At 47.4% G+C, this 26,119-nt stretch overlaps 1 protein-coding gene across 7 annotated transcripts; it reads left to right on the top strand.

Moving 5' to 3' along the window:
- The first annotated feature begins 2,509 nt into the window (after window positions 1–2,509).
- ppfia1 (PTPRF interacting protein alpha 1) lies at window positions 2,510–25,796 on the top strand. Of its 7 annotated transcripts, none has more exons than XM_062561949.1 (31): window positions 2,510–3,574; window positions 4,987–5,247; window positions 9,788–9,889; window positions 10,004–10,168; window positions 10,243–10,317; window positions 10,541–10,642; window positions 11,063–11,296; window positions 11,727–11,873; window positions 12,708–12,842; window positions 13,938–14,021; window positions 14,107–14,238; window positions 14,324–14,386; window positions 14,546–14,625; window positions 14,709–14,859; window positions 15,491–15,714; window positions 16,064–16,295; window positions 17,943–17,972; window positions 18,488–18,612; window positions 18,701–18,873; window positions 18,952–19,045; window positions 20,758–20,839; window positions 21,004–21,204; window positions 21,437–21,499; window positions 22,208–22,234; window positions 22,784–22,959; window positions 23,119–23,216; window positions 23,458–23,633; window positions 23,723–23,791; window positions 23,965–24,133; window positions 24,264–24,328; window positions 24,633–25,796. In XM_062561949.1, exons 2-30 carry the CDS (start codon window positions 4,987–4,989, stop codon window positions 24,317–24,319), a joined length of 3,726 nt encoding a protein of 1,241 aa, XP_062417933.1. In that variant the 5' UTR covers window positions 2,510–3,574; the 3' UTR covers window positions 24,320–24,328; window positions 24,633–25,796. The 7 variants fall into 7 exon arrangements, with proteins under 7 accessions (XP_062417933.1, XP_062417934.1, XP_037347068.2 ...); XM_062561950.1 differs by lacking the exon at window positions 24,633–25,796 and adding an exon at window positions 24,536–24,566; XM_037491171.2 differs by lacking the exon at window positions 24,264–24,328.
- Window positions 25,797–26,119: the final 323 nt, after the last annotated feature.

The following is a 26,119-nucleotide window of genomic DNA, read 5'->3' as shown; positions in this document are numbered from 1 at the left end:
TTGACTTTGAGTAAAAGATTGGAATGGACGTGGTTGTGAAGAACTCGGGATGTCCCCGTGACAGTGACTAAAACTAATATGCATTTTTGTCTAAAGGATTAAGACTAAATCAAAAATAGCTGCCAAAATCAGGAATCAGGAATCAGGAAACGTTTATTGCCATAATATGTTGTACATACATGGAAATTGTCTTGGCGGAAGGTGCATGACAGAAGACAGTACAATAAAGACGACATAGTGCAAATAAGATAAAAATAAAAGTATAATAAAATATAAAATATAAGCTATGGGTTAGTACGCTAAAAACTAAAGCTATGGGTTAGTAAGTTAAGATAAGATAAAATTAGGAATAAAAATGAAGATAAAGTGCACCAGCTAAACAAAGTGACGAGTGACAAGTGAAAGTGACACAGTGATGAATTGATGAAATTAAAGTGATGAAAGTGATGAAATTAACACTGGTGCACTGAAGGCAGCATGAATGAAGCCATGACGCTACGAATTACCATGGCAACAACCACAAACAATTGGTCACATACGTCACTCCTATTGAGCTGGAAATATTAATGCAAGCGTACGGTGAGTATGAATCATAATTAGAAACAAAGCAACACACTATTGCAGCAAAAGACAGAAACGTGGGAGAAACCTGCTGCTCGGGTCAACGCTTAATATTTAATGTACATTGCATTATTACATCTCATTTAGCTGACGCTTTTATCCAAAGCGACTTACAATAAGTGCATTTCCACATAGAGATACAAACTCAGAAGAACAAGTAACAAGAAAGTACCATTTTTATCAAATAAGCAGTTTCAAAACATGTTATAGAAAAGTGCCATTATAAGTACAAACTAATCATAAAACATAGGTCTGACTAATTCACTCTGTTAGAACGCACTACACACAGGCTGGAAATACACACCATCCTCATATTTCAAGAATAAAAACTGGTCCAATGGTATTGAAGCTATAATGTATTTTATTCCTCTTTAACGGCTCACTGGTTTGTGTCCAGGGAACAAAAACATAAAAAAGACGTTTCGCACTTTTCTCATACTTTCTCATACATTCTCAGCTTTACTAATATTCTCTGCATCACTGATGTTGTAAAGGAAACTGCAGTTTGACCTAAAACACACTAGCAACAGGGAGCATTACATCAATTATGAACTTTTATTGAAAGTTTGAAAACATTTTCACATGAACATTATTTCATTACAGAATAACCCATTATTAATCTACTGAATGTACTAAAGCATACTTATGTAATAAGAAGGAATCTGAAATAATTTGTTTTCCTGGACATTTTAAAAGTTTTGGCCTCTCCCTCCTCTCTAAGGCAACCGTTGGATCCTACAGTAAAAGACAACAACTACTGTATTTAGACTATGTTTTATACTGTAACATGTATCAATCCACCTGTTGTTTTGCAGAATAAAATTTGTACTATTGGCGCAACTATTAAGCGGTGCAGCCTCAGACCGGCCTCTCACAGTGAGACCAAACCGGTAGGCACCGGGTGTGGAGCTACATGGCTAGTTAGCCATTTACCTTCTATTTGTATTTAAGTCAGTGTTTCCCTCTGTTATTAATGTCTGGTAGTTTTTTGTTGCACACGGCCCGATGGACACAGGCAGCCCCCCCTCCCCCCCCCCCATGGACACAGGCAGACGTGTCCTCAACCAAGAGGGAACAGACCAGAACAACAAGAAATCAAGAAAGGCAAACTACAATATTATTACAAGCTACAATATAGCTTATTGTGTGTTTTCAGTAGTACAGGTTTCTGCTGTCCTCATGAGGTTCACCTGTTTTAAAGTTATGTTTAAAATGTTATCCCATCCTTTTTGAGTGTCTCTGTTGGCTCGCCACAAGGTGGTGCAATAATTATCTTTATTGTGAGTCAATGATTGTTTTATGAGCAATTTTATCTGAAATTTTTCGAATTCTAATTATATAAGAGCAACTACATATATATTTTGAAATAAATTCGTCTGATCCCTCACATATTCTTTTTCAGGCCAATCATAGATTTATTAGGCCTGTCTTTTTTTAAATGTTCAAAAAGGGGTTTTAAAGTGACATTAAAAAATCTATTTTTGTGGGAAGAAATTAATCGTAGTGTGAACAAAAGGAAATGAAAATGACTGTAATATAAACATTTGAAATGTAAATGTAATATGACAACTAAACAAAATGAAATATATAAAATCATCTCAAATTGAATAGTTAACAAAACATAATAAGTTAAATGTACTTTTATATAATAAGATTTCAAAATAAATTATATGAAATCAAACTGACATCATGTAATAGGTTCAACTGTATATCATGTATGTGATTGGGTGCCATACAAAGTAAATATAATACGTCATTATAACAAATTATTCCGTTTGATTAAGACATTAAGGAAATTCAAAATAAAAAAATATTTGTATATAATTGCATCGGTTTTGTTTTATTATATCATCGTGCTTTTGCCATTTCCGCCTGTTGCCGACCTGGGAAGCCCCGCCCCTTTGACGGACTACGAGGCTAACGAGAGCAGCTAGCAGCGCGTAGCCCACCATCGGCTGTCCCAAAGACCGAGGCTGTCCGGCGAGGCGACGGGGGGGAAATAACCGGATCATAAGGGACCCTTTTTTGTAAACTGGAGAGAACAACCGACAGAACACTGGAAAAACTCAAACGGGAATATAAACGTTCTGCGTGTTTTTTTTCTTGGGAGGAGGGGAAGAAACCGTTGCCAGCGTTCCAGTGTTAGCTGGAAGTTTTTACGAGTCGAGCGGATGAGATGTATTGACACGACTCGGGAAGCTAACGCTAGCCGAGGAGCTAACGCTAGCCGACGTGCTAACCTTACTTGAAAGATTAACGTTGATCATTTCAGCAGAGGCATATATGATTCTTAATAACTTTTAGTATTGTTTTAGGTAGTGTGATTTTAAACAGATGTATGTTGTCTACCCTTTATATGGAATAGAGCGAAGACAATCTGGCGTTATCTTCTTTAACGTTAAGTTAGGAACGTATGAAACTAGCGGGTGTTAGCCACCTAGCTGGCTAGCAGCTAACGTCGGCTAGCCGACGAGTTAAACGCGATTTAAAGCCAAAGATATCTGCTTCGAATTAGCTAACGTTAGCAATGCTACTTTCCACGTCACCTCTATCGCCGCTGTTTGTTGTGTAATGCTGTTGTGCGTGTGTTCAACGGTTACGGCCGAAGATGGACGTTTGTTGTGATAAACTTTTTCTTCCATATCTAAATATGCAAACATCGATACAACAGTTTACTTAATGCTAGCATGCTAACGTTGAGTTAGCTCGCCAAACTTGGAATACTCCCCTCTCTGTTTTGAGGCCTTTAGGAAACTATACCACTCTTGTTTTCAACAGAGAATACCATTTCCGCTACAGCCTTAACGTATCCAAGCATCTGAATGGAATATATATTCTGAGTAACTCTGGATATTTGTCAAGTTGGACGACACACTGTTGGAGGTCCTGGGCTGTGTTGACGTCATAAAAAACGCGCATTACGAAGCAAGTGGAATAACAACATCCGTCAAAGGTGAGGTGCAGACGCACGTGAGCATTAATTAACTTTAGATCTGTTATAACTTTTTAAATATATATCAAAGGCGATCACACTGATTTAATAGTACATGAACATGCGTTTTTGCTCCATATCTGAATTGGTCAAACTAGTAAGAAGGGAATAATGACGTCACACGAATCTTTGAGTTGTGTCACAACTTCTGTTTTTGTGTCATGTAAAGGAATATACTAAATGCATTTAAAAGTGTTGAGTACATTCAAGTGGCTCTCCTCCAGAGGTTGGTTTCAATTCATTTTATTTTGTATAGCCCAAAATCGCAAATTACAAATTGGCCTCTGAGGGCTTTGTCTCATCTGTACTTTCTTTTGGGCTCGTTTGATGTCTTCTACGTTGCACGAGAGTCACCATCTCTTCCCCCCCTCCCGTGGATGCTGAGTGACCCTCCCCCTCATAAACATGCCTGAGCCTCACGGCTTGACCTCGATTTGCAGCGTTAGTTTTGTATTGTTCTGATATATTTCTTTGCCTCTGTCCACTAGAAATAGTGTTTATCCTTTTGACACAGGCACAAATGTAGTCTGAGTTCAGGAAGGATAAGAGCGTGTTTCTCTTGTCTGGATGATTCAGTATGCATGCAGGTGTGGTTACAGCGGTGTGTCCTGTACACTGAACCCAATACAGAAGCTTTCTGAAAGTAACTGGCCTTTGGCATCTCAGGCGATACAGAGAACAAAATGAAGGGGTTAGTGCTGCCTGCCAACGAGTTCCTACTCCATGTTGTTGTTCCCTGTAGGTATGTTAAATCCAGCTCACATGATTTCTCTGCCTTTTTGTCTAGCGGTCTGTCTACAGAACCTAAGCCCCTCTGTCTGGAAAGTTGCTTGAATTCTGCAGACCTCCCTGTCCAGCTGTTGGATGCAGCATCCAGACAATGCAGCTCTGATGGTCACCTCTAATGGATTTCAGTCTCTCGGCCAACAGTCACAATATACAGAGTTTCCCCAACCATTTATAACAAGGAGGCACCCCCCTGAAAAAATAATTTAAAAAATGAACATTAAAATTTTGGCCAGACCGTTTGCTCAAGTACTTGAACGATGACTATTTCATCCCCCATGAATATTCATTTTTGATCAATTTACTGCTCATATTACCTGGTTTTTTTTTCATGTCCAATAGTCTTGCATTCGCAAAGGAATTTTGAGCCTAAATGAGGAGAATTCAGAGGCAGAGGTTCTTTTGGATTTAAAATGAGTGCGGCGCTGTATAACCCATAAAGGTTTCGGTTCACACCTTGTTTGTGCTGACGGCTCTGTACTTTACTGCCGAATCTCTTCTTGCCCTCATAATTGTCGCCTTCCTCCTCCTAACACCAAACCCTTTCTTCTGCTGTCTCCTTTTGGCCCCCGGACCCGTGGTTGCAGATGATGTGCGAGGTGATGCCCACCATCAGTGAGGCCGAGGGGGGAGGCGGCGGCGGTCGTCGGGGCTCCGGCTCCCCACTGCAGTCGGATTCCGAGGGTCACTTTGAGTCGCTGATGGTGTCCATGCTGGAGGAGAGGGATCGTCTGCTGGAGACTCTGAGAGAGACGCAGGAGAATCTGGGCTTGACTCAAGGCAAACTGCACGAAGTGAGCCATGAAAGGGACTCGCTGCAGCGACAACTAAACACCGCGTTACCACAGGTGAGCAGGACGGGCCGATGAGCTCGGCACACATGGTTATGCATCATGGACAGTGAGATGATCCCAGTCTGCCCGGTGAAGCAGGCGTCGTGGGCGTCTGCGTTGTGGTTTTCCGAGGTCTCTGTTCTAAAAGTAGTGAGGAAGCTCGCTGGTAACGTAGCAAAAGATGTGCATTTCTTGACAAAAAGATTGAAGCCTACAAAAACCAAACATCTATGAAGCTTGTGTTGGAATACTTGTCTCTTATTGTGCACATTGTTATTGTAAAAATGTTGTGTGCATTGTAATGTTGTGGCCTTCCTGCATGCCTCCCGCTTCGCTCTCAGCCAGTGTCAGTCACGGAGCTTTAGCTCCCACAGCGGAGAAAGTGAAGCCTGCGATGGCTTTGTGGAGTTACAGGGTCGACCGGCTGCAAGGTGATAAAATAAACTGTAAAGGAAGAATGGCACTTCTGCAATGAGAAAACATTGAGAAGCGAAAACAGTCTTTCAAATGGTGCTTAAATGCATAAAACACCAAATAGCCTCGTGCCACACTGCCTATGTAATGAATTAGCAATAAGCCCCTTACTGTAATGAGATTGTCATAGCGCTGCTTCTATGTCTACTATCTGCATAACCCGGCCATCTATCTGCCTGCAGGACTCATGTTTCCTCCCTCCGTGGTCTTCTATTTAAAACAAAAGGATAAGGTTTCATGTTCTTAATGATGCATAAAAGGGCTGGTAGCCGGGCCTGCGTTGCAGGAGTGTGAAGTTAGCATGCTATCCAGATCATTTAAAAAAAATAGTTTTTCTAGAAAAAGAACAAACATGTCCGTTAGCGGAGCTGATCTCTGGTCAGTGAAGTCGTTTACTGAACCGGTGTAGAATGCTGAATATATCAATTCTATGTTTTTGTTTGTATTGCTTTAAACTGTTTGGGTTGAAATGTTCAACAATCGCTTCGTTCATCGTCAAAGTCCTTTTTTTACTAAACGCCTGATTCCTGTTAGATTATTTTGTGTTATCGTTCTTTGGTCAGCTGATCGGTCTGCTGAGCCTCCTGGGATTCATACCCAGAAGGCACAATCACTAAACCTGAATCCAGATGTAGGCAGGTGTGATTTCAGGTGATTGTTGCAGGAAGCGTTGTTTTTTGGTTTGTTTGTTTGGGCTAGCGTTAGCTCCCAGCTCAGTTATCCATACCCTCTTGTTCTCTCCAGTTATGTAGAAAACATCAGGGAACTCAACCCTTCTTCAATTTGTGATGTGGATCGTTTGTTTTATTTAGAAACGGAGCCTGACGGATGCACAGATATGTTCCTCAGAGAGGAATAACACGGAACCGTTAAGCCCCCGGTGAGCGCACTCTTCCCCCCGGAATGCACAGGCATTCCAGGGCAGCTCGCTCACACGTCAACGGCTTCTTCAAACCGCACCGAGCGCCTCTTGTTGGTTTTCCCTCTTGTACCGTACATGTTATACCGCTGTTCCTTCATATGTTTGAAGTCTTCAGACTCTGCTTTGGCCTTGACTTCCACTTTATTGGAACTGCAGCAGCAGTTTTCTCCCACGTTTCTGTCTTTTGCTGCAGTAGCGTGTTGCTTTGTTTCTAATCACGGTTCATACTCTCTGTACTCTGCATTAATATTTCCAGCTCTATCGGGGTGACGTATGCCGACCGATTGTTGGTGGTCGTTGCCATGGTAACTCGTTGTATCATGGCTCCATTCATGCTGCCTTCAGTGCACGCGCTCAACTCTTGAGTCAACCTACTCAGAGTTGATTGAACGACTCTAAACAGCTGATCTGAAACCCAAAACTCACACTTTAAATCAACTCTGTTTGTTAAACTCCTACTTAAAACAGACCCCTGGTGTTACGCACGAGCTTCTCCAAACACAACGGTTCATTGTAGCGGAGGTAGACGTGTTCGCTGAGAAGAGACACTCCTTCATGTGGAATCAGGCTCTTTGGTATGTTGTTACTGGCTCTGTTCAACCAAGGTCTTTTAGATGCTACACTTTTTTGCATAGTCTATATTTGGTGGTGAAGATCAATCTGGTTCTCCATTAAGACCTTCACCTGAAGTGGGATGGCCTGAAGTTCTAGTGATGCTCCCTGCTTCTCATTAGCCCTGTTTTTGAAGCACCTCTCTGAAACACATGAATAACCAGTGTTTTTCCTAGGTTTACAATTTATAAAGGTAGGAGAAACACTGAACTATCCACTGGCTAAAGAGGAGAAACCTGAGGTTTATCCCCAATAAAAGCATGGCTGTGATTAAACAGAAGCAGCTAACGCAGACCCATGGGGGCAGAGGTCACGATGCACAGGTCAAGTATTCTCAGCCTGGATCTGTTCGTTTTGTGGAACAGATGTAGCCCCGTCATTGTAAGTAATGAGCTGGGGTAGATTCAAAGGGGCTTGTGAGGATGCAGCCAGTTTACTGGAGGGCGGAGAAGGTGGCTCGGTTGGGTCGGAGCCTGTACCTTGACTCCGCCCCTCAGTCGCTCCCTGTGTGTTCGGCTGGCAGTGAATGGCGGCCATTGTGGCGACTAATTAGTTTGTGCCTCCAGGAGAACAGATGCCCTCTGCCCGGTGTCCCATTTCAGCACGCGCCGTAAGCCGCTAAGAGCGGCTGAAGTCATTATGTCTGACCAGGAGAAAAAGAGCTGACTCGTCAGTATCTGAGAGTCCAGAGAACCTCCAGATCCAGCTTTGAAGTTTGCTGTACTTTGGCTTGGTGCTATCAACATAACGGAGGAGCCTCACACGACGTGCTGATAAAACCCCTTCATACTAAGAGCGATAGAGACCATGAGCGACTTCTCAGAACACAACAATACGATCAGAAACATCAACACCATCTAGTCAACGTTTCCTTTGGGTTTTCTGGGCTCGATTAAACATCGTTGCAACAACCGGGCACAAACTTGAACCTCAACAGCAGACTCGCACACCATTTGCATGCTGTTTCTGTGCTATGAGGACAGGAGCAGCCCGTGTTACGGCTCACTGACATCTCGTCTTAATCGTATTATAATACAGAAATAATTCTTTCCTGGTGACACACAGTCAAATACTGCTCATCTCTGGAAAGCTTCCGTGTTTTGGTGCGCTGTTCCTTTAATAGGTTGGCACAGATATTCGTGTACCCCCTCCCCCCCTCCTGGTTGGGGGCTTACAGAGCAGCTCAGCCCACGCCAAACCGCCCCCCCCCCCCCCGCGAAGCCCCCAGAGCTGCAGGGAGACCGGACCGGGCTCCAATGCCCACGGCTGCAACCATGTAAACGCGTATGAGCTCACACTTGAGTCTTATGCATTATTACGGTGTTAAAGTGTTACAGATATCGAACAAGCCTCATGTCCCCCTCCACCCCCCAAAGCCTGATAACAAATGACCGGTTTCTTCTTCTTAATTGTATTTATCTGGGTCAAGCACATTGATCAACGATGCAATACAATAAAACAGGTTAATACTTCACAAAAGTAGCAGAATTATTACTTTTATATTATGAACATCTAGGTTAAAAGTGTGCAGCAAAGGTATGTACCATACAGTGGAGTGATTAATCTTGACTGAAATCATTAAACTGCACTACAAACATGCACCACACACACACCCATTGGTTTGCACGCAATATGATTTTTAGTGTAAATAATGACTTTGGTGGGGGCAGGGCGTTCAGAGGCTCAGAGAAATCCTAAGGTTTCTGTACTACTCAACCTCAGCGTCTGCTGTGGAATGTAGGAAGCAATCCACTGTAATTACCCCTTGGGCCCGCCTCCCACGGCCTCTCATTGGCTAACGGCAGAGTGGAGGCCGAGGTCTCAGCCAACGGCCAAGTCCCACTTACTCCTTTTTTTTCTGTGAATCTGTGCCAGTCGCTGAAAAAGCTCTGAGGCGAGAGAATGGTTGTGGTAGTGAGTGAAAAGAACGATCCGTTCCAGCAACAGCACACACACACACACACACACACACACACACACACACACACACACACAGACGCAGCAAGAAGGCCTCGCCACTCACTTGCCTGTTCTAGTTTTTGCAGGGCAGAAAATCAGGATGGCACATTCTGTGGGTTCAACCATGCATGTCGTGTGTGTGTGTGTGTGAGAAACAGACCTGTCCACATCAAACGTCTGTCTTCTCTGTTGTTTATTTTTTAGGTAATCTGCAGACTCTTCTCCCTCTTTCTTTTCTCTTTTTCCTCTTTGCTGTATGTTTCCTACTTTTTGTCGTCGTTTCATCGGGTTTGTGACTTCATCCGGAGTTGTGTTCTCTGAATCCAGCTGAACACAAAGTACATTTTTGTGCAGTGATTTAACTGAAATTAATAGATAAAATGATGCAGATTCAAAATGTGAAAGCCATTTGTAGAAAGTCTAAACTCAAGCGTTGGTTCCTCCAGCAAACGGCTTTCAAAATGTTGGGTTTCTGATCATTATCATCGTAAACAATGCATCATTGCTGGATTTAGAAGTTATTTTACTCCATCAAAGTTGTAAACCCACCCGTAACCTGCTCCGTGTTCCTGTGCGTTTGTGTTCCAGGAGTTCGCTGCGCTGACGAAGGAGGTGAACGTGTGTCGGGAGCAGCTTCTGGAGAAGGAGGAGGAGATCGCCGAGCTGAAGGCGGAGAGGAACAACACGCGGGTTAGTGACACACACACACACACAGGACGCACCGCGCTGGTTGTCATAACGCTCTATCCCATAATCCACACCTGTGTGTGTGTGTGTCGCTGACGCCTCCTCTCGTGTGCTCAGCTGCTGCTGGAGCACCTGGAGTGCCTGGTGTCTCGCCACGAGCGCAGCCTGAGGATGACGGTGGTGAAGAGACAGGCTCAGTCCCCCGCCGGGGTCTCCAGTGAAGTGGAGGTCCTCAAGGCCCTGAAGTCGCTCTTTGAACACCACAAAGCGCTGGACGAGAAGGTACCAGTGTGTGTTGCGTATATCTGACCGCCGGAGCAGGGGAACAGGAGACCTAATGAAGGTTTGTTCCCCAGGTGAGGGAGCGACTGCGCGTGGCCTTGGAAAGATGCAGCGCGCTGGAAGAGCAGCTCACCATGTCGCACAAAGAAGTAAGACGAATAACAAAGACCTCTCTACTGAGCCAGAGGATCCTTTGCAAGTGTCCTTGATTCCTCTCTGCTCCGCGCTGCAGTAATCAACACTCACACTTTAGTGAAATGGAAAAAGAGCACCTCCTCCTTTTGGTGCTCCTGGTGAAGTGTTGAACCAGGGGATGGTGGAGCGGTGGGTGAGGGACTCGGGGAGGCCTTTAATCAATGGTGTTTTCTCCAGCTGGTGTACCTCAGAGAGCAGAGCGGACTGAAGAGAGGCCTGGCAGACGGAACCAGTGAGGTCAACCACAACTCTGAAAACACACCCAGCACCAACGGCAAGGTGAGAGGAACCAAGACATGCCCTCAGATACCTACACACCATACCTGCAGGAGTGAAGATCTGAATCATGTATCAAGAACACTACCTTCCATCACTGTAAACTCTATGTGAACCAGGCTCAGTGTAGTCCTGATCCTCCAAGTGAACTAGTCTCAGTGTAGACCTGATCCTCTATAGACCTCCATCAGTAAGCAAGACTCGGGGAGACGGTAGTTCTCTTCTTTAGGGTTCTGGATTCTGGAGGGAAGGGGGCCCCAGGTGATGCAGGACCAGGGCTGAAGGACTCTGCCAGATGATTGTGAAGAATGTTCTTTGACCATTTATCTCCTAGATGTCCAGAGAAGGCCAATGAGTTCAGTTGTCTGCTCGGTTATGCAACCAAAGGTGATTAAGTCCCTCATGGTTCCGTCTCTCCCCCAGCGGTCCTCGGATGGCTCCCTGAGTCAGGAGGAGGAGCTGGGTCTCGGCTTTGGGAAGGTCAGCGAGCTGCAGGACGTGGTGGAGCGGCAGACCGCCGATCTGGGCCAGATGAAGGAGCGCATGGCCGCCATGGTGTCACGCATCAACGAGCTGGAGGAGGACCTGGACACGGCCCGGAAGGACCTCATCAAGTCCGAGGACGTGAACACACGGCTGCAGAGAGACCTGAGAGAGGTACCTTCTACAAATAGTCCTCTGAAACTATTTGTTTGTTTGTGTTTACGGGCCACAATTGAAATTCAAATATTTGAGCTGTGAGATTGTGTCTTTCTTTTGTTGATAAATCATGTGTTTACACACACACCATCTTTTTAGAACTTTGTAGCATAGGCTCAATCTTGAAATAAAGATTCTGCCTTTTCTTACCAACTTGGCAAATGTGAATCCAATAATTATGGAGATGATTTGACCAAAGGTTCAGCCCTGATCCTGTAGACGAGGTGAATATATGTATCTATAAATAAGTCTGTGCCCTCTTACGTGAAACATAATGGATGATCAATTGACTACTGCAGTACAAGTACGTCTTATGAATATGTCACACAAGAAGAAGAAGGTAACCCTGAGGACTCTGACGTGTGTGTGTGTGTGTGTGTTGGTTCAGTCCATGGCTCAGAAGGAGGACATGGAGGAGAGGATCACCACGCTGGAGAAGCGCTACCTGGCGGCTCAGCGGGAGGCCACCTCGGTCCACGACCTCAACGACAAGCTGGAGAACGAGGTGGCCAACAAGGACTCGCTCTTCAGACAGGTAGCTCCTCTCATCCTCGACTACCTCGCTGCTCCAGCTGGTGAAGAGTTTAGAGATTTACCATCTGAGGGCTTCTCTCTGGAGTCAAATTGAAATACCAACGGGCTTTATTTTCCGGATTGGAAATGCTCCGCGTTCAGTTACCTCCTACAGCGCCTTATTACATTAAGACTTTAGTATTTCATTTATTAACCCACTGAGCACCAAAAGACAAGAGTTCTAAGCTCCACAGTGAAACTATATTGAATATACTACACAGTAACACTAGTAGAAAGCCATATGTTGGATGTACACTGTCCACTTCTAGCTCTGACTGTTCTGTTTCTAATGATTTGAGAGAAAATCAAAGCTACACAGAGAAAATATAAATGCTTGAAACTGCTGTTTGGTTCAGAGAGTTAATAAGCTGGCTGCATCCATTCTGATCTGTAATCTCATCACGCCTCCTCGATGTGACTCGTGGAGGCGTGTGGTGATTCCGGGTGTGAGCCCCAAATCCCTGCAGTTTGTTTTTGGTCAAAGCGCTGCTAATGAATTCCTGCTGCATTCACACCCTGAATGAGGAGCCTCAGACACACTGGCCTGTTTCTTTACATGTACTCAGTGGGATGGAGATGTCTCTCTCTCCCCTCTCCTCCTCCGGGGGCCTTCATCCTTCCTTTGTGTGCCTATGAATGCTCTCTTCCTCACTTCCTGGCCTCCCCACGCTCACCCATCCCTTTCTCCCTTTTGTCTCTTCGCCCTGACCCGGGGTCTCGTTTCGTGCCGAAGGCTAAATCCCAAAAGACCAGGATGTGCAAAGGACTGTTTGCTGTTCTTTCTTTTTGTCCGTAGACGGAGGACAGAAACCGGCAGCTCCAGGAGAAGCTGGAGCTGGCGGAGCAGAAGCTGCAGCAGACCATCCGCAAGGCAGAGACTCTGCCGGAGGTGGAGGCGGAGCTTGCTCAGCGGGTGGCGGCCCTCACAAAGGTACCAGCACCTGCCTCGTAACGGGCCCTCTCTTGTTGGTCTTTGACACACTTTATTAAAGCGTTGGTTTGTTCCTGTGAGACCGTCCCCTGACACGAATAAGAATGAAAGATGAACTCCAGGCCCTGGAGTCTCTGCCGAGGAAGCCTTTGTTTATGCTGCTCCCGACACCCACAGGGAACTATTTTTAGACAATTGTCTCGTGTGTTCTTCCATTTATAGTTTGAGTCTTGGTCTCCAACCAGCGGATCTCTAGAATCCAATCTTCTTCCTCAGGATTATAAAGACAGATAAAGTGTAGCAGGAGACAAATGTTTTGCAACCGTTTTCCCCCCAAAAACAGCCGTAATGAATCTGCTGTTCCAGTTTTTACATTGGACTCAAATGAAAGGATTTAGTTATGTGGTTGTAGGTCAAACACACAACACATAATACACATTCTCCACTATTTAATCCTGCTGAGCTGGACACACTATTGTTGTTATGTGTTCTTCTCCAGTGTCTGTGTTCTACTGCAGTAGATTGAGGCAGAATCAGTTTAAGTTATATTTACAAATATTCTCACGTCAACTGAAGCGGCCCCTTCGGACCGCACACTCATATTCTTCTATTATTCCAAATATAACAGAATCAATAATGTCGACAGCATATGTCTATTCAGGAGTACATGGCTAACCAAACATTGCACCAATAGTACCTTTTACATTTACAACACAACCTCAGTCTCTCTGACTTCTTGAAAAGGTCGGCGTCGGCACATAGAAACCTAACAGTGATGTTCTACTAGTTCTCCATAGAGGCTAAATGGGCTTTTCTTTGAGTAACGACTCACACGGCTAACTAACCTCCCCAAATTAAAGCAAAGAAGTCTTTTATGACCACAGGAATGTCCTAAAGATGAATATTGGCTCATCACACACAAGTGTGTGAATGATTGCTGCATTTACACTACATGCGTGTTACATGCGTGTTACATGTGTGTTACATGCGTGTTACATGTGTGTTACATGCGTGTTACATGCGTGTTAGTCCCTCTCAGCGCTGTGAGGATCGAACACACCGACTTACGAAGGTGGTGTTTGTTTATTTCTCCAGGCTGAGGAACGCCACGGGAACGTGGAGGAGAGACTGAAGCAGCTGGAGGCCCAGCTGGAGGAGAAGAACCAGGAGCTGCTCAGGGTGAGGCAGGCGGGGGAGTCACATGCAGACGGCCCCTACAGGTGCACTCTTCAGAGCTCTAAATGAGGCCTTTCTGTCGGCTCAGGCGCGGCAGCGAGAGAAGATGAACGAGGAGCACAACAAGCGCCTCTCGGAGACGGTGGACAAGCTCCTCTCGGAGTCCAACGAGAGGCTCCAGCTGCACCTCAAGGAGCGCATGTCTGCTCTGGAGGACAAGGTGACTGGTGCACAGTGTCTGCTCGTTATGTGTCGTCTTCACAGGACGTGGTGATCAGCTTTGCTTTGTGTCCGTCTGCTCCCAGAATGCCCTGATCAGGGAGCTGGAGCACACCAAGAAGCTGATTGAGGATTCTCACCATGAGAAGGTTTGAGCTTTGACCAGTGTCAATACTGCTTATTCTCCTCATCAATGACGTCATTGATCAAGTTTCATTGGTACAGAGGAACGTCTCGAGCATCGATAACTCGACTCTTCATCAATACTTTGACTCCTCCCACTGATTGTGAACATCTCCCTCCTACAGGAGCAGCTCCTCATCCAGATTGAGACCATGAGGGCGGAGAACGAGCAGGGGAGGAGCCGGAGCAACTCCTTCCTCCACGGGTAAGACTTCCTGTCTCCGCCCGCTGCACCCAACGCCTCTCCGACAGGGTTAATCATGAGGTTTTTTTACCCCCCCCCCCCAGACGCTCTCAGCTGGGCAGCACTCCGGATTTCCGGTACCCCGTGTCGGCCTCTTCCATGATGGACAGTAACTCGGACCACTACGGCAGCGCTCTGGTGCTGAGGCGGCCTCAGAAGGGCCGCACGGCGGCGCTCCGGGACGAGCCGTCCAAGGTGAGCTGCTGAGATCTACTTCCTGTCCTCTGACTTCAGGCCGTTAGCAGCACAGTAGCAACTTCCTTTAGTCTCCGTGTTCCTTTCTGTGCTGAATCCTTTGGATTTATTTAAGGTGGCATCTGAACTATTAAAGTGAGTGTAACCTGATCTTTATCAACTTTATGAATATTTAGCTTTCTCACAGCCCCACAGATATGTCATTTAGTAATGTGGTGAGATGCATCTCTTCATGCATCATAATGAACACTGCAGTCAGATGGGAGGCGGACGGACAGCATTTGGGTCCATGTTTCATTGTTGGCTGATCTCTGACTTCAAAGTGGAGAAACAATGGTTTTGGAACGGACCTCTTGTCTCTTTGGGAATGGTTCTTCCACCTCTTTGATTTCCCTTTGATGATTCTCTTCTTCTCTCGTCTGTTTCTCTTTGCTTCCGCTCTGGACCCCAGCGACATGTAAGTCAGCGTGGTGGAGAGGAGGGTGGAGAGGAGGGTGGCGCTTTCCCTTCACCACAAACACTTGCACACCTCCCCCCCCCCTCCTGCCCGCTTCCAGTAACTTTCTCACCACTACGTCCTGCCTTCGGCCCCTCACTTCCTCTGGCCTTCTCCGCTGTGTGAACGAACCAGGTGCAGACGCTGAACGAGCAGGAGTGGGAGCGCATGCAGCAGGCCAACGTGCTGGCCAACGTGGCCCAGGCCTTCGAGAGCGACATGGACGCCTCGGACCTGGAGGAGGACCGGGAGACCATGTTCAGCTCGGTGGACCTGCTGTCCCCGGGGGGGCAGGCGGACGCTCAGACGCTGGCCTTGATGCTGCAGGAGCAGCTGGACGCCATCAACAACGAGATCAGGTACGTGCGCGTCGAGCCTTTTATTTGTCCGACATTGTTCTCTCTGGAATATAAAGTCCTTTTAATGGAAACAGAACATGTGTTTACTGACATGACTTGAATAAAAACTTGGGGTTAGGGTTTCAATCACGTTTGTAAGAAGAAAGACATTTATGAATGTGTAAAGAACTTGAAGACGGACTGAAATGTTCAGACGCTTTGTTAGTGCGACGTGTAGAATACTCTTTTTATTACACTTTAAGCTTTACTTTTTTCCCTCAAGGGATGAAAATCTGCTGATAAGGACGGTTCTTAGCATAGATTGTGCTGTGGGGGTCTCGAGGGCTAACTGACCTCCTCGTCCCTGCAGGATGATCCAGGAGGAGAAGGAGAACACGGCCATCCGGGCGGAGGAGATCGAGTGCCGGGTGGGCAGCGGCGAGAGCCTGGGGGGGCGTTTCCGCTCCATGAGCTCCATCCCCCCCACACTGTGTCCCGGCTCCTTGCAGGGCGGATCCCCCCCGGGCTCCGGCCACTCAACCCCCAGACGCGTCCCCCGCAGCCCCAACAGAGAGCTGGACCGCATGGGGGTCATGACCTTGGTAAAGCCTTCACTTAACGGGCCGCTTGGGGGTCAAAGTCTCAACTTGTACTTGTATGTTGTAGTTTGAGGTTCGACCCCCGTCTGCTTGAACACTGACTGTGTGTTCTGACCCGCGTGTGAGTGTGTAACCGCTCTGATCCCTGCGTCGTCCAGCGGACACTCACTTACCTGCCTTATGCTGCATCCGGCTTTGGCCTCCCCCCTCAAGCCTGTAGCTATGAGCCATACTTCCAGGTACCCCCCCCCTCCCTCCCTCGGGTGGGTGCAGTCTGCCTCGTCCTCTTTTACTTTTGATTTCTCTGACTACGCACAGGACACATTTTTGTACTAACAGCTTCACTTTGCTCCACAATAAGTGCGATTGATCTGTTGAGGTCGTGTGTGATACAATGTAACCGCACACAGGTTGCCAGGTAACGCCTCTCGGCTGCAGGATGGGAGTCAGGGTTAAGGCGCCTCAGATCGCAGTTTTAATCGAGATATTTTGTTCTAATGACAAGCCCCCCCCCCCAGCGGTGACCAGATTTCCCTTTTATGACCACCGCGGCTCAGCATGAGGTACAGGAGCAACTCAGATTACATCCTGTTAGATCCAGACTGTAGTAAACACAGTGAGGGAGAGGAGGGGGGAGGGTTATTCCTCCCCCCACTTTGCTGCTCCTCACCGGTCCTCTCTGCAGCTGAAGCAGACGTGCCTCTTTCGTCCTCGTAGGGTTTCAGTCGCCCCCCCCCCCTCCTCTTTGGGGAGTAGTGGATTATAAATGAATAAAGATCATCCAACAAGGGGCGAGAAACTTGACCTGATTTAAGCTCCCAGGAACATTTGGGGCGATGAAACGAGGTCCGTCTTCCGGTTCCTGTGTCGTTTTATCTCCCCCTCGGTGAGGAGGGGAGGAAATGACTGATTAGCTCCTCTTCCTCCCGGGGGGCAAAAGAAGAGCCAGCGTTAAATGTGGCAGGCTGATGTTTTATTTGGACTGCTGATGCCGGGCCAGTGAGGAATGTAGAGGGGGGGGGGTGTTAAACCCTCGTCCTTGTCAGGTGCACAGTGGAAAATATGTCAGCGCTCCGGTACTGAGCTGCAGTGATACTCGCCGCCGCGGGGTGACGTCATCGTGGTCGTGATCATGTGACAAATAGTTCACTGATTACATGTCAGGGGATTTTATTCCAGACCTGAAAACGTGACGCTTTTTAGCAAAATTTGCCATTCTGAAATCAAAATAGGTCATTCATGTGAATCTTTTAGATCCAGGTTTTATTTGGGGGGGGGTGATCATCTCTTTGAGGTGATGAGATGAGCCAATCAGAGTTCAGATCTGCCCAGCGTCTTTGTTTCCCTCCAACTTACTTCCTCTCACTCCAACTCGGTGACTTGATTTGACTCCTCTGATTTCCTCCATCAGCAGCTTCACATTGAGGCTGCACCCGCCCCCACCCGACCTTCAGCGTGGTGCTTTTGCAGTGTCTCCTGCAGGCTTTGTTTGCCAAAGAACTGCTCGCCTTTATTGCACATTACTGACTTGTGTGTGTGTGTGTGTCTGCATGGCTTTGGATCCGCCGCCCGTCTGTTGTGCGTCTCACTAACTGCTTTTTTTTTCTCTCCTCTTCCCCCTTCTTGTGTTTTTTTCTTGCCATGCTTCAGCCTAGCGACCTGCGCAAGCACCGCAGGAAGGTAAACCTCAGTGTGCAGCTTCTGTCTGTAATGTACGGGGAAACCTCCTCTCTACCCTCAAAGGTTCCGTTGGACGGCAGTGGCATTTAGATCTGTTGTCGTATCCTGTTTGGTTGATCTAGAGAAAGTTCACTTTGATGAGTGACGTAACATACATTTTATATAATATTCTGTTTTCACAGAGTTCTTTTATGCTGATTAACGGCTGTGGAGTTTTAATCTAAATCTATGAACGTATTGATTCCATGGTCATTCACACTCTCCAAGAGCCTGATAGGAGTTCATAGTCCAAACAGTTCACCTGTTAATGGGGACGGTAATTAGTGAATCAACCTAAACGCCTTTAGGGGCAATAGAGAACACATTTAAATCCCACAGTGGGTGGAAGGTGAGCTCATGGGTCAGTTGGTTGCTATGGTAACACTACCAGTGCGTTAGCGATGGTTTCTAATTCGTAACTTCCTACTTAACGCGAAACCTGTCTCTTAACGTGCGTCTCTCTCGCCACGGTTTAGTCTGCTCAGGACGACAAGGCCACCATCCGATGTGAGACGTCCCCCCCCACCACGCCGCGCTCCATGCGCATGAGCAGGGAGGCGGGGCACGCCGCCAGCCACGAGGACATCAGAGACATCCGAGGGTAAGACTGAGATCACTCCTGTGCCCCCCCCCCCCACCCCCCCTCCAGCGCGAGGACAGGCTTTGATGGTCTGCTCTGGGCCCCGCAGCCTCGCCGGGCTGCAGGACGGAGCGGGCAGTAACCCCAGCAGCAGCAGCAGCAGCCAGGACTCCCTCAACAAGGCCGCCAAGAAGAAGAGCATCAAGTCCTCCATCGGGCGCCTCTTTGGGAAGAAGGAGAAGGGCCGACCCGGCCCCCCCGGGAAGGACTCCCCCAGCCAAGGTCAGACCACGTCCCGCCACACAGCGTGCGTGTGTGTGTGTGTGTGCGCTCCTCACCATGTGTGTGTTTTGTTCCCAGCTGGCACTCCGGAGGCAGATGGCTCCCCTAAGGACGGCTTAGGAATGGGCACCCTGGGGGGCCCCGCGGAGAAGAACAGGAAGCTGCAGAAGAAGTGAGTGTCATCACAACACCCACCCCCCAATCTCTGATCATGTGACATCGTAAACAACCAACCAGTGTTGGGGTGTGATTTTTTGCATGGGACGCTGCATCGAAGACGACTCTGGAAAATAGGGGACAAAGCCCGTCCCTTATTGATTCAAAACAGGACGCACTATTTTATGCTCAAATACGGAACGATTCTGTATTTTATGGGACGGGTGGCAACAGGAGGAACCAGTTACGTTAGCAGCGAACCGCTAACGGCTAACAAACAGAGGTTCACTTTAATTGTGGCATCTCCAGTTACTCAGTGGTCGCTGTAGGGGGCGGGTCTAGAAGACGATCTGCACCTTCTCCCCTGCTCACGCTCGCTCAGTCAGCCACGCCCACTTCCACTGCTGATGTCTCCCTCTGATATTTGAGGTGTTCCCTTTGAAGCATGATGTAAACACATGAATGTTTTTGTTGTTTTGCTTCCATGCTGATCTTAAATGAGTTCATTCTTTCTCACCTCCCTCTCCCCTGTTTTGGTTTTCCATCATCTCATTCCATGTGTAGTCCAAAGACGGGGTAAGTGGTTCACGTTGCTTTTTGCTTTGCCCTCTCTTCTTCATGTTGACCCTCACCAGTAACTGAGGACCCGAGTGCTCGTCCCTCTGGCTGCCTGAAGGCTTTCCAAGCCTTTACCTGTGCTCCCCACAGAGGAGCCCGACTAACTGTGTGTGTGTGTGTGTGTGAGTGTGTGTGTGAGTGTGTGCGCGCTGCGTTTTTCCTTTTGGTGCATGAAGTTGGGAAAAATAACGGGACTAAAGAGTTGGATTTCTCCATTAGATTTCAATACATTTCATCATAATTGTTTTTTGATTTTCTGCAGAATTTTGTTGAATCTAAGTGGTCTTTGAAATGAATGAATACAAATATTTTTCCAAAGTTGACCTCAATTACAATAGTGAAGAGAAAAAAATACAAACCTTGAGAATAGGTGAAGCGATTAAGAATGAAAAATGAGTAAACTAAAACAAGACCTGCTGGAGGACAAATGTAATGAAATCGAGAAGCTAAGTGGCCTCGAGAACATAAACCAGTGATGAGTCTTCAGAGGCTCAGCTAGAGCATGGAAGTGTTCCAAGTCTCCCTCTACAGCTCCGTGCTGAGAATGGGTTGGTCCTGGTTCTTTGTGGCCCACAGCGCCACCTGGTGGCCAAGCACCGGCACGCTCTTCATCTCATAGTAGCTCCTCTGGCAGGAATTAACCAGGGATTCAGTGCAAAAGCCCCCAATGTGAGCGTCTGCATGAGATGTATGGACAGGTCCCCCCCCCACCCCCCCTGCCTCGCTCCCCCCTGCATGATGTGCCCCCCCCCCCCCCCCCCCGGTCAGAGAGGAATGCTCACTCTATGTAGAACCCCACAGAGATCTGGTCTAGCAAAGAGACCCATCTGGTTACACCTGGCAGCAGAGGCCCTGAGGAGGACCCAGGATGTTTTCGTTGGTGCCCCCCCCTGTCAGAGGTTTTCCAGATGTGTGTGTGTGTGTGCTTGAGTCTTCCCGGGTTTCCTCTGCTTGGTTTTCTCCGCTCTCTGTTCTGACGATGCATGTCACATGACTTCTCTGGGGTTTGTGTGCACATCTGTTCCAGAGGTGGACTTGACGAGGTGCATATCGGGGTCTTTACGATGGCCTTGTGTGTGTCTGAGTGTTAATATTCGTCTTGTGTCTCAGGCACGAGTTGCTGGAGGAGGCTCGCATGCAGGGCCTTCCCTTCGCCCAGTGGGACGGACCCACCGTGGTGGTTTGGCTGGAGGTACGTGGCAGACGCGCTAGATGTGAATCTGTTCTAAAAGTTTGATTCACTCCTTTTTCTATTGTTCTGATTAGTGAGTGTCTTATGATCCATGAGACTTAGGATCCATGAGACTTAGGATCCATGAGTGTGATCCAACATGTTTATTTTTGTCTTCTGTCCAGCTGTGGGTGGGCATGCCGGCCTGGTACGTGGCGGCGTGCCGCGCTAACGTGAAGAGTGGCGCCATCATGTCGGCGCTGTCGGACACGGAGATCCAGAGGGAGATCGGAATCAGCAACCCGCTGCACCGCCTGAAGCTCCGCCTCGCCATCCAGGAAATCATGTCGCTCACTAGTCCGTCGGCCCCGCCCACCTCCAGAACGGTACACACACACACACACACACCCCCCCACCTTAATCTCAAGTCCTGATGACACCTTCAGGCTCTCTGTCTGCACTTTGAATGCATTAACATGAACTAACTCTTTCTAACAGTGATGAAAATAAACAAACTTCTTCATCTTCTCTCCTTCTGTCGTCCTTCCTCACTTCTTTCATATTTCTCTCACTTGTGATTGGGCGGGTGGTGGGGGGGGGTGGTCGTCACATGATCAGACCACAGGAAACGTTTGGCTCACACACGAAGAAATGGAAAGTTTGGCAGCAACACCTCCCACGGTTAGTCTCCCCCTGATTGGCCGGACGCTGTGGTGACCCTCGGCTCTCGTTGCACGTTGCCTTCAGGACGCATGCAACAAAAAACGTATTATTATTACTAATGATGCACTCAGTTTGGTTTAAATCCAACATGGCGTCTCATCGGGCAACTTGGAACGTGACCGTTTCTCCTTCTCCATCTAATGTGTGTGTGTGTGTGTGTGTGTGTGTGCACTTTAGTTGTTGTGTGTGTGCGCTTTAGTTTTTGTGTGTGTGTGCGCGCTTTAGTTGTTGTGTGTGTGTGCACTTTAGTTGTTGTGTGTGTGTGCGCTTTAGTTTTTGTGTGTGTGTGCGCGCTTTAGTTGTTGTGTGTGTGTGTGCGCTTTAGTTTTTGTGTGTGTGTGTGTGCGCTTTAGTTGTGGTGTGTGTGCGTTATAGTTTCTGTGTGTGTGTGTGTGCGCGCTTTAGTGTGCGCAACATGTGACGTGACACATGACAGCTAGACCATTTAAACATGTAGTTTCTGTATTGATTTGTCTTTATTTACATGGATATTGATGACCATAAATACAGGTATTGGTTGTTCTAGATTCATTTGATCCACACACTGATTTATTGATTTTGTTTTACTTTGAATGATTCGTTTTTCTCTAACACGGCAGCACCGCCTCACTAACTCCTCCCCTTTCTGTTCTTCCACCACGCCCCCTTTAACCACGCTCACACCAGGAGGATGACGGGGGCAGCTGGGCCCAGGTTTGCACCCCCCCATCCAGCTGTTGTGAATAATGCTTTTATTAACAGCATCCCTGTAGTCATCAGTCTTCCTCTGTGTTTATCTTCACCCACATGTTTGTTTGTTTGTTTGTTTGTTGACGTTTTAGTGGTTTGACTTTTCGCTCTCAGTAAAAACTGCAGAATGTCAAGTTTAATGAAGATCAAGGACCACAAAGTCAAGCCTCTCTATTGTGATGAAATGAAATAAATAATACTCGTATGGGTGCAGTTCTCTAAAGAAAAGGTTCTTCAGGGGGAAATGAATACTTGTTTATAATTTGCGATATAATAGGAAGTTATTACGGATACCATAAAGTCATTAGAGGGCATAAAGGTTTGAAATCAAACGTTATGGTACCTGATAGAATTCAGTGTAATGTTGTGACTTTAGATCCATATTGATTGTCCTTTTTTAGCATGTTAAAGTACTACAGATTCTGTATGTGTAAAGCACATGAACCTTTCAGACTCATGAGAAGGATCCAGAGTATTAATCGGTGCTTCAAGTCGTCTCTCCTGCGACCGCAGACGCTGGCGTACGGAGACATGAACCACGAGTGGATCGGCAACGAGTGGCTGCCCAGCCTCGGCCTGCCGCAGTACCGCTCCTACTTCATGGAGTCCCTGGTGGACGCCCGCATGCTGGACCACCTGACCAAGAAGGACCTGCGGGGGCAGCTCAAGATGGTGGACAGCTTCCACAGGTACATCGGGAATAACACTCGCAGAAATGCACCCTAATTACCACACATGTAATAGACAAAGGTCTAAGTAATAAACTGGAGAAGTTGTACAGAGACAAACAATGAATTCAGCAACGTAAATGAGATTAGATTCAGCCGATCGTTTGGTTGGTGCAACAGGAACAGCTTCCAGTGTGGAGTGATGTCTCTGAGGAGGCTCAACTACGACAGGAAGGAGCTGGAGAGGAGGAGGGAGGCGTCTCAGCTCGACCTCCAAGGTACAGAGAACATCCACCTTAGACTCCTTTCTATCAGCAGCATCACTTTTAGGACGTTAAACACCTCATACTGCTGCTCTGGTTACTGGCTCCTACTCTCAACACCTAGAGACCTAGTGACTAGAGAAACCTCAATGATGTCATCACTTTTACCTGCATGTTTTTCCGCTCTGATGGTTGAACGGTTCCCCTCCTCGAAGACGCAGTGTCCCACGTTGTCTGTGCGCTTGTGTCCCCTCAGAGGTGCTGGTGTGGAGCAACGAGCGAGTGATCGCGTGGATCCAGGCCATCGGGCTGAAGGAGTACAGCAGCAACCTCTACGAGAGCGGCGTCCACGGGGCGCTGCTGGCCCTGGACGAGACCTTCGACCACAACGCGCTGGCTCTGCTGCTGCAGATCCCCACGCAGAACACACAGGTACACGCGTCTCACGGCCGCATGTGAGGACACGAAGCCGGACAGTCGTCCCTCCAGCTCACTGAAGGTCAAATGTGACTCTGTTCCAGGCGCGAGCGACTCTGGAGCGCGAATACAACGGGCTGCTGGCCCTCGGCACCGAGAGGAGGATGGAAGAGGTGACGGACCCCCAACGCGTCATTATATACGTGTGTGTGTGTGTGTGTGTGTGTGTGTGTGTGTGTGTGTGTGTGTGTGTGTGTGTGTGTGTGTGTGTGTGTGTGTGTGTGTGTGTGTGTGTGTGTGTGTGTGTGTGTGTGTGTGTGTTAAAAGCCCGTCTCGTGTCTCCCAGGACGAGGATAAGAACTTCCGCCGCGCTCCCTCATGGAGGAAGAAGTTCAGGCCCAAAGACGTGCGGGGGATCTCCTTGGGTGCGTCCGACACTCTGCCCGCCAACTTCCGAGTGACGGGGAGCGGCGCCATGTCCCCCTCGGCCCAGCCAAAGAGGAGCCCGATGGAAGGTAGGTGCTCCGCGGGGGGGGGGGGGGGGGGTGCATGGCGCTGGGCGTGGAACGGCTTTGCTGCTGTGCGTTGTTTGATGACCACTAACGGCATGTCTCTGCATGTGATTCTGCCAACGTGGACACGCAGGAAGTCAGTCAATACAGAGGCTGGACACGGCCACAGTCAGGACCTACTCGTGTTAACACACCACGGTAAGCTGTCCTCCAGCACACACAGCCGCTCAGCGGGGGGGGGGCACTAGTGGGTCATAAGTCATTAGAGATGATGTGAGATGAACCATCTTATTATATTGCAATGACAATTAGTTAAATGTGGTTAAATGATGTGATGATATAGACTCATGACTCAAGTGTCCCCCCCCCCCCCTGCAGACTCTCTTCTTCTGTTCTTGGCTTCAGTAGCGCATGTTGTATGCCTAACCCCCCCCCCCCCCCACCCAAATCACCGTCCGTCTCGTGGTGCCCCCCCCTCAGTTGGTCCTCATTATCTCTCCAGGTAACCGCTGGTCCGACGATGAGGGCGAATTCCCTGCATTCAAGACCAGGATGATGAACTGAAACCACACTAAAAGACGCTTTGCATCGCAGAGAAACACTTTACTCACCAGGCTCAGTATCCCTCGTGGAAACGTTTTATTCATATTTATGTAAACCAATGGAACATTATATTGATTTTAGAATGACTATGTAACCTCCTTTTTGCCGCTATCCCTGATCACCCCCTTTTTAAACTGTCTCCACCGTGCCCAGCGTTCAGGTGTAACTGAATGTTTTTATCGTCTGCAGTTTGTATATTTTTACCAACAGACATTTTATCTTTTTTTTTTATAATCCTGATTCAATTGACCAGATGTATGTTTTTTGTTTTTTTTGGTTCCTCTTTGATTTGAATTCTAATCATGGAGTTTATGCTAAAGTGACTTTATGTGATAAACTTGATTCATATGCTTTGCCCTCTTTAACTGTTGTACTTTTGTAGCTCATTACTGTGGTTTTGTGTTAGTCGGCGTGTGAATATGGAGACAAAGTGCTCGTCCTCTCACGTCTTTCCTCTCTTTACATATCTGCAAAACCAAAATGAATTTATAAGAGTTAAAGCCATACGACGGGTAGCGGAGAAGAAAGAAAACTCCCGAGCGGCTTCTTTCAGATGCAAGCGGTAAAACGCGGAAAATCAACATTCTCCGCGACCCCCGAACACGCACCAGCTCCCCCCCCACCCCCCCCCCTCTGGAGACCCATGAGTGTGGATCTCCTTCGATGGACCAACTTCACCGAGGCCTCAGCCCTTTTTTCTACAAAGATTTCTTATCGAGCCTTATCGCTTCTCGACTCCTCTGTCGTCTCGTTCTTATTTATTATCCCTCGCTCACGTCGGGACGCCCCCGCCCCCCCCCCCCCCCCGCCTTCACAAGAGAAGGAACGGCAGACTTTTCTCCCCCCCCCCCCCCCCGACATGTAGTTGAGGCGTAAAGTATGCTTTTTCTTTGTTGGTGATTTAGTCATTTATGCACAATTTAAATCGTGTTGCTGTTGTTTTATTCCCTCGCCCCATTGGATCTTTGATCTTGTAACAATGATGTACAGTATGGAGTACTTATAAAACTACTTTTATCACAATATTATTTATTGCTTACTTTCAATAAAATACTGAAACTCATTCTCCGCTGCAGATGAAGACTAAAGTTTGTCCTTTGAGGAGAGAATGTTTTCCTGGTGTCCAGCTTCTAACAAACCGTGAATCTGTTGAAATCTGGAAAAAAGCTTTTTCAGGAATCTGAGGACACGTTGCAGTCAGAGAAAAGTTCAGACGCATTTTTTAACTGGTCTGAATCATTTCTATAAATTAGGTTTAATTTTTTTAGTTTCAGACATTGTTCAGTCCAAACAATTCAAATAAATGATCCAGTTGGTGCATTGCAGGTCAGATGAACTCGGGATTTATAGTTAATGGAAGTAAGTTTCCATCCTTTTTCATAACAT

Source organism: Pungitius pungitius, chromosome 4 (genome assembly GCF_949316345.1).
Source record: "Pungitius pungitius chromosome 4, fPunPun2.1, whole genome shotgun sequence".
NCBI classification, from domain to species: domain Eukaryota; kingdom Metazoa; phylum Chordata; class Actinopteri; order Perciformes; family Gasterosteidae; genus Pungitius; species Pungitius pungitius.
The sequence above is the reverse complement of the archived record's forward strand: the minus strand, read 5'-3'. Positions and strand labels throughout refer to the sequence as shown.